Source organism: Micromesistius poutassou (genome assembly GCF_964030765.1).
Source record: "Micromesistius poutassou genome assembly, chromosome: 21".
In the NCBI taxonomy this organism is placed as follows: Eukaryota; Metazoa; Chordata; class Actinopteri; order Gadiformes; family Gadidae; genus Micromesistius; species Micromesistius poutassou.
Window position 1 is genome coordinate 5,190,362 of NC_140291.1, and position 9,180 is coordinate 5,199,541.

The window sequence follows — 9,180 nt, forward strand, 5'->3', positions numbered from 1 at the left end:
ATGATGAATCCCTCTGTCCAGTTGTAATCTCAAAGTTGTACTGAACTCCAGAATGAATGATGTCATTAGGTCTATGTGGAAAAGCACTGATACTGGATATAAGGATTCCAACCAACAGGCTTAAGAAAAAGGCTAAACAGAGTTCTGCCAGTAGGCTACTTGTTTGTTTGAAGACTATTGTTAACAGGATGGAGTACATGGGATAACTAAATGATAACATGCATGTATCACTCAAAAACTCTTGTGTCTCTTAGCATGACGCCAAGTCAATTTATACTTAAAAAAACGACCTCATCATACTTCAAGTGTAGGCCTACTGAAGTAGACCGCGTTTTATTGTCATGCCAAATGTGAACTGTTGGTTTTAATGTGGGACTGTACATATCAATGCCTTGTAACAATACTCATCTGCAACTGTAAGATGTCCAATGGAATTTAATATTTTACCTGTAACCTAATACATTTTTGTTTACTGCTCCGAGACATGTAAAGCGGGAATAAAATATATTTATGCAATACTAAATGAGAGGAGAGTGCCTTCACCTGATACATGATGCAACCACCTTCAAACCACACGACAGAACGGTTCTTCTGTTGACCACAAGGCTACGCTGTAAGTAGGCCTACATGCTTGTACATACTTATGTACAAACTCAGAGTCTCACTGACTAGCGTTATGCACTCGCTCAATAGTGATTAAGTGCAAACCTAAAGTTTCTACCTGAAGAACTTTATTACCTGAAGTAGCAGGTAATATATGAAGTTCAACTCACGATTATATAAGGAAATGTGACCTTATTTTTTTTTTTAATAATTCTTTATTTCAGACCCAGGGGGATCCATATCACAACAAACAACAAGAACAAACAGAAAAAACAGAGTAAAAAATACAAAGCTTTCCACAATATTCAATGTCTAGCATACAGACATGTTCACCAATGGTTCCAAAGTCTGGAAGAAAATCTGACAGAACTAGCCTAGTTATGTGCGAACTCACTAAACTAAAAGTTAATCGTCCGAACAGTTATCTTGCCTGACATCAATTGGCAGAGTTATTGTTGAATGGAAGAAAAAAGAAAAGAAAAAGAAAAAAGTCCCTTACGTCGGACCATCTTATCGTCAGATGTGATGAACGGAAAGGGGCGGGGCTTCTAAGCCTGTAACCTGAAGGCTGCGGTGTGTCTTGTTTTATTCAAAGACACCTCAACACTCAATCAGTGTAGTCCGAAGTGGAACAGCCAACTAAAGAAGGAGTGAAAACATTTGCAGGAACAACAGATGTATCCACTACTCCAGACTACCTGGGACTTTGTCCGCGGGCATGAAGGTCTCCTGGGCTCGCCTTTCTTCCCCGTGTTCTTCTCTCTCAGCATCTACCTCCTCTTCTGCCTGCCCTTCGTACTGCTGGACTGGCTCTCCGTGCGGGTGCCGCTCATCCGACGATACAAGATCCAGCCTAACAACACCGTCACCGTGGACAGCATCAAGAGCTGCGTGGCGCGCTGCCTCTACAACCACCTGGTGTTCATCCTGCCAGTGACAGTGTTGCATTGGTACTGGAGGCCGGTGAACCTGCCCAGAGAAGCCCCCAGCGTCCCCAGCCTGGTCGGAGGCGTGCTGGCCTGTCTGCTCCTGTTTGATTTCCAGTATTTTGTGTGGCACCTTCTTCACCACAAGATCCCCTGGCTATACCGCACGTTCCACAAGGTGGGTTTTGTTTTGACTTTATACAATGGTTCCCTTCCCGCACCTCTTGGCATTATGTTTTCTGATTCCTGTAGCTACATTGCATTTTGATTAGAATACATAATGTAGGTACTGCAAGATGTTATGCTTTAGATTCTTCCCAATGCCTTACTTTTGGATAACCTCATGTAAATGACTTATAGTTTGGCTCCCAATTTATGCAAATGTTAGCAGAAATATCATATTGCTTCATATTGTTTTCTTGTATGTAAAACCAACCGCAGTGGTTCCCCTATAATTGTACAGGCCAAAAAAAGAAGATAAAAAAAATGCAGTAGGCCTAAATAAAAATAATAGTAGCCAATAAAAAAATGTATGCATTAAAAGTAACGGAGCGTCATAGTGAGGCGATGCGAGTGGCGTCGCTACAGAGTTCCTTAAATCATTGCGGAGTGACAGCGGATCAAAGAGAAAAAGCTCAGCATCTATCTACAAAACTTAAAAACTTCCGCTAACGAAAGAGAACGTGGCCCTTCCCGCCTTGGCGAGTGGCCTGCCCGCACGTGAAAACGAAATGCCTTTCTCACGTTACGCCTAATGAACAATGACGTCTACACACACATTACAAACTATTTACAAGCCGAGATGCGAATATGCGGATGCATGGAATGTCTCAACCTAAACAGCGAAGACGAATGCTCCGTCCCTGCACCAACATCCTATGTATTAAGAGGACTCCGACCTTGGTGCAAAAACAATAATATTTGTCTCTCTTTCCCCTAAAGGTTCACCACAGCTTCACAGCGACCTCGGCCCTCACCACAGAGCACTCGGGGGGCTGGGAGGTGCTGTCCCTGGGCTTGTTCGCTGGCATCAACCCCTGCCTTCTTTGTGCTCAACATCTGGTTGTCGGTGGATGACCACTGTGGCTACGACCTGCCCTGGGCCCCGCACCACTGGGTACCCTTCGGACTATATGGCGGGGCCCCCCACCACGACCTGCACCATCTCACCTTCAAGTCCAACTATGCGCCCTACTTCACTCATTGGGACCGGCTGGCTGGCACTCTGCTCCGCCAGCCTCCACACCACGAACACCTCGAGTGAGGGCATGAGGACGATCAAGACCCAAGACGAAGAGCTTTTGTTTTCTAAACCTCGGCCATGCGTTGACATGGTTTCCCATGTGTGACTCTCAGGCAATAAACTTAGACCAAGAAGGATCAAAGATCCAGATCACTGTTTTAAGATGTTGAGGATCAGTTTGTCCTGATCTGCACTTGTGTCTGTGCCATGCAATTGTTGTCTGTGTCAACTGGGAACAAGAACTTTGCTAAAGTCAATGGAACATGAAGCTAATGGGAGCTTATTTTCAAAGAGAACCCAGAGTGATTTATGCCGAAGTAAACTAGTACAAGTCAAGCATTGTAGATATGTCCATAAAAGTTCTCAGGTCTGTGGTTGGAAGAATGGACATCTCTTATGGACACAGCCTCTTATGACCTCTTATGACATGTCATAAGAGGCTCATCCAAGTGTAGACATTATCTATAATATAATGGAAGCAATGCAAAGCATTTTGGATGTGTTACAAGGATACATATTTATTTAATTTATATATTATATATTTATTATATTTTGTTCATGTGCTTCCTAAATTGCTCAAATGAACATGCATTGCAGGTGAAAATAACTTATTTAACTTTTTTTCCATTTGAAATGACTAATATTGACTATTATTGAGTTGGCAAAATGCAGGATGTGAAACAGGATGTTACATGTACAAGCTGTGCTTTAAAGGTATGTGTCAGATTTGGAAGTTCAGTTATGAAGAAATTCATGTGGTCCATATATCCTGTGAAAGTTCTGACAGTGGAATCCGAACCAAAATACTGTTTGTGCGTGATTGTACACAAAATAATATAAGGTTGTAAATACTATATATTAAATAAATTATAATTTAAACCCCTCCCTAATGGTATGCTGGTATGTACGCTTTTTTTTTTATTATCTGTGGATAAAAAGAAGAACCCACATATATCTGATGGTATCACAGCTCACTGTGTGTGTGTGTGTGTGGGGGGGGGGGGGATGCTTACAGGACAAACACTTAGGCTACGCATATCGTTTAAACGCTTAAATGCCTATTTATCGGCCTTATTTTATGTGTTTTAATTAGTTAAAACGGACAAACAAGGTAAAAAAAAAAAAATAGGCACCCACCCATTCCATTTACTTCCGCGCATTGTTTTGCAACTATTCACCGCATAGCCTCTTATCTATCATAGCCTTCCAAGGAGGCCAATTTTTAAGAGAACCGGGATGGAGTGATTTTTTGATTAAACAAACATTGTTTAATCACGCGCATGCGTTCGCGTGATTATCCGAAGGCGGACGACGCATTCCTGAGTGCAGTCACCTCGTCTGTTCATAGTCATGCTGCAATTAAATATGATGAAACCACGCTAACCTGTAAGCCTAGAGCTGACCCGTGACATTTCATTCAGATTTAATTACTTCAGGTTTCTCAGTTTCTAACTGAAACAATAGACACACAAGAATGAAAAACACATGTCCGGCTCCATCGTTCCATCAGGTAGGCCTGTATCTAGGCCTATACCTGTTTAAATGCAGTTATGATCCGGTGAACTGGGATCTCACTCCAAATGTAGGCCTTCGTCATTTCACTCCTGCCATGTCTGTGTCACTTTCTGTAATTAATTTAAATGTTGTCCTTTATTAATTTATGTTTAAATATGAGTTTTACAACAGTATGACGTTTATACATGTGTTCACTACAACCGGCATGATGTTAATTTGACAAATTCTGAACATATAAACACAGCGGGTGTGTTTATATGTTCAGAATTGTCAGCTCTGATGGCTTTGGCTGATTGAGGAACAGGAAACAGGGGGCGAGCAGGGAGACAATCTGAGTGTTTATTTCAATCGCAAACGGCTGTCGGTCATCCTGGCGGGAAACTCCAATCGTGCGTCGGTCCGACCCACGCTGTCCATTTAAGACCTTCCGTCCAACACACACTCGCTGGGAAGTTAAGTGAACTGAGCTCGCTTTCAACCCCCAGCCTCTACCGGCTTTGGTTCTGCTCTGTTTTCTAACAGTTGATGATTGCTGAGACTTAGAAGTCTCAAACGGAGATATGAAGAAGAATGTATTAAATGCTTAAAGGGGTAGTTCGGAATTTTGGACATCGGACCTAATTTCCATTTGTAACAGTTGATGATTGCTGAGACTTAGAAGTCTCAAACGGAGATATGAAGAAGAATGTATTAAATGCTTAAAGGGGTAGTTCGGAATTTTGGACATCGGACCTAATTTCCAAGTGAGCCAGTGTGTTATTTATCATTGGAGACCGTTTTGAACATGTTTCATTCAGTCCTTCTAGTTGCAGAAATAGCTGGTGCTAGGCTAGCACAAGTCGAGGGGAACTGCTAGCCTGCCAATAAAAACAGTTTTACCCACTCCACAGTACTCCTGGGGCAAACCAATTATAACGCCTGACTATCGATGTAAATGTCTGTGTTGATAGAATAATGTTAGAAATAAAACTATCCTTGTATAGCAATGATCACGTTACATTTTGAGGGACTACTTTCTAAGCAGCGGCGGAATTTCACTTTGCTCCGTTGTAGCAACCAATTCACTACAGCAGAACGTAAACAGAGAAGCGCACTCCAGGTAATATCAGTCCACCGCTGCCCTAGCCTGCTTCCAACTACAGGGATTATAAACTAAATGCAATGCGATGCAAGGGTAGTTTTATTTCTAACATTAAGGTGACCAGATTTCTGAGACAAAATCCGGGGACATTTTGGGTTCTGCGGTGTAAAAACCTCCAAACATATAGTTTTTTTGGTCATAGAAAAACTAAAACGGGGACACTGTCCTGGTGGACAGGATTTGTTGACGGGGGGGGGGGGGGGGGGGGGGGGGGGGGGGGGGGGGGGGGGGGGGGGGGTCTTTCGGTCGCAGTCAAATCTGAGTCTCCCCAAAACGTTTCAAATGGACAACGGTTGGGCCAGTGTGTAGCAGCCTTAACAGACCAACAAGTCTGGGGTGCCTCCTATCACACCCCTCCAACTGTTCAGCCTAAAGAGGGTGTAGGCGGTTTGGGATTGGTCGATTCTGTAAACCAGAATCGGTAACCCAATATGAAACAGGGTTACAGGTACTTTTTTGTATTTTAACTTAGATAACAGGTAATGATTGTAAGGTATCTGAAAGCCCCAAAATTGTCATGTGTTTTGATATACTGTTATGGATGAATTAATGCCACAAAATGGAAGAACACACACATAGAGAGAGTAACACAGAGTAACAGAGAGCAACATACAGCCAGGTAGCAGGACGGGGATGGTTGTTGTTGGGATATCCTGCATGAGCCAGCGAATAAAGGATTGAACAATTGTGTTAGCCTTTTGAGAGGCTAACACAACAGTTCATATTCCATCCCATCTCACAAGTTTCCATTCTATTCCTCACTGCACACCAGTCTGGCCTCGAGACAGTTGTTAGGATGTTATTATTTTAGCGCTCACAGGAGGGAGTTTCTGTCGAGGAAGTACAAGGAGCGCCGCAGTCAGCCAAAAAAGAACAGCGAAGCCCGGGGAGATTGTACCGGTCTACAGAGCAAAATAAAAAGGTTTTTAGCTGGAATTAACATTTGCATTTAAGTTTGTGTCAAGACACACATACCCATAGCTTCTCTGTAAACAACTTTGTAACACATTGTCTGTGCATGCATAATGTGCATAATGTATGTGTATATTAGTATGTGTGTGTGAGTGTGTGTGTTTGTGTAACATGTGTGTACAAGGGCGTGTACACTGACAGCACTGTTAGTTGAAATAAAGAACCTCACCACACACACACAAAAACACACACACATTCACACACTACCACTGCAGCATGCAGAGATGCACACACATGCACATAATCTCTCTAACACAGAGACACATGCACACACACACACACACACACACACACACACACACACACACACACACACACACACACACACGTGTTTATCTTTTGAAAGTGCCTGTACTTTCCCCATCGTTTTCCAAAGATGACTTCACAGATGGTTGTTTGTAAACAAACCAAGCTACTGCAATCTGCTTGTGATGTGTTTATTCTATAATAACTAATTTACAGACTGTTGTCCATTATGTTAGGGTTATTATATAGAGTGTAAAGGTGTGTGTGTGTGTGTGTGTGTGTGTGTGTGTGTGTGTGTGTGTGTGTGTGTGTGTGTGTGTGTGTGTGTGTGTGTGTGTCTGTGTCTGTGTCTGTGTCTGTGTAACGGCTGGGTGAGCAGCAGGGGAAATAAAAAGAACGACTCGGAAGGCAGAAGTCTGGGTAGAAAGAATGGTCTTTACTAGCGAATAGGTCGGTACACAGGAAATCAGTTGTAGATCAGGCTATAAATCAGGCAGGGAGAAGACCAAGGCGTAGCGGCTCGGTACACGGGTAGTCAGTTGTAGATAATGCAAACCATCCAGTAGGCAGGCAAAGACGTAGCAGGGACTAAACAGACAGGAAGCAGAAAACCAAAACCGTAAACATCACCAGGAAAATGCTGGGACGCTTGATACAGAGAATAAAGACTAACTGGCACAGAGGAAGAGAAACACGCTGACTAAATACACTAGGAGGGTAATTTTAAAGTGAGTGAGTGACAATCAGAGACACGAGAAACATAAGGTCAGGGAGTGAAACAATCAACGAAGGGGGCGAGATGTGACAGTGTAACTCCTTTGCTGTGATATACAGCACTTCAGGTAGACATACATGAATGGTCCCTCTAATCCACATCCCTCTGCTCGGCCCAAACTACCTCCATCTTGCTAGTGGGGCAAAGGACACAAAGCTGAGAACATCTAGAGATTTACCAAGCGAGCAGAAGCATAATATCGCTAATGAACATCCTATGGGAATGTGCCCCAGTATGGGGCAATGTCTTTATGGATGTCAGGTCACTAAGGTTACCGCTGTAAGGATGCTTTACACAGCTGAACACACTTTACAATTCTTAATATATATTGGTTTGTCGAGACCGCCCTGCCCACATAAACCAATGACAAACGCAGACTTCATTTGAAGGCTCCACGGGGGGAGTTCGGCTGTTTACATAACTGCAGCCAGCTCCAGCAGTCATTGTAACAGTATCTTCCTTTACATAATATACTGCTGTCACAGAAGCCCAGCGTCGTCCAATTGTCGCCCATACATTCTCCAGAGGACAATCATATCCCCTTTTAGAGGGACAGACAGAAGCAGACAGGCCTATTCCTGCGACAGTCCATCTGTAGGCCATCAGTATCCCCAGCCTACCTGAAGGCCTCATTTAGCAAGAGGTTTAACCCTACCCGCTCAATAATAACATGTATCAGACAAAAAAAGAGGACATTAAATGGCATACTGAGTTACTTTTATATCTGGTGGCTTATTGCTGAATAATATAATAGATTATCCTAAAAAAAAAACATAACCAAATGACCAAATTCGTTTTTTATTAGATGTAACCAAATTATTACTAGCAATCGTGATTCAGCTTTATTCATTAAACTGTGTAACTCAACTACCCAATCAGGTTTCCACCATGATCATTTATAAATAGCACATATATATCTTTATGTAATTCCCACCTCATCCCTCCCTCTGCTCAGACAATAGAGGGAAAACCAACCTGGATTCTTTCATCCAATGAAACAAAAACTATCGAGGCCCATCAATCATTCCACCCCTGCATGTAGGTAGGAAACCCATTGCAAGCCAAAGAGTGTACAACCAACAAACAGGTGATACCACAAATGAACACGGATCATTCACCCATAAAGCGCTCCCATGTCATCTCCCCTCCAAACAAGCTGTGACAAAGCCGTTGCTCCAAATGTAAGGCCCACAGAGCCTGCACGGCCACAGGATGATGATATTTATCAACCTTTTATGATTTAATTCCATGTCAGAGTCACAATGAATTTTCGAAGTATATAATCTTAAGATTTTTATTTTAGCATTTTTAGACTTTATGAGTTATAAAGTGTGATCGACAGGAGGTATGGGAGATAGAGGGGAGGACATGCAGCAAAGGACCACAGAGAGGAATTTACCCCCGGTCTCTGCGACCGGGGTGCCCCTTGAAATATATCATCTTGACAAAGTTCTTTGAAATTCAAATTGAAAGATTAAAATTGTTAATTCCTTTGTTGTTGGTTTTGGTTGTTGATTGTGCTTGTCTAGTATTACTTAATTCAACTGTATGGATATTGTAAGTCAGTTTGTAAGTTAGAGAGTTAGTAAGTTAGTGAGTTAGTTAATAAATTAGTTAGTTAGTTAGTTAGTCAGCTAGTAAGTTAGTTAGTCCCGGACCGGCCAAACCCAAAGACGGATGCTATTTTGTCCGCTTTCGGTCCACTGCATGTCCAGCCTTGTGCCGGTATTTATAACTGTTAACATAAGTTAACATAGTA

General features: G+C 42.5%; 1 protein-coding gene across 1 annotated transcript; it reads left to right on the top strand.

Annotated features, from left to right (window-relative positions):
• Positions 1–1,228: 1,228 nt before the first annotated feature.
• ch25h (cholesterol 25-hydroxylase) lies at positions 1,229–3,618 on the top strand. Its single transcript, XM_084485771.1, is given in 3 exon segments — positions 1,229–1,707; positions 2,472–2,566; positions 2,568–3,618. Coding segments are annotated over 3 exon segments (750 nt in total). The 5' UTR covers positions 1,229–1,278; the 3' UTR covers positions 2,794–3,618.
• Positions 3,619–9,180: the final 5,562 nt, after the last annotated feature.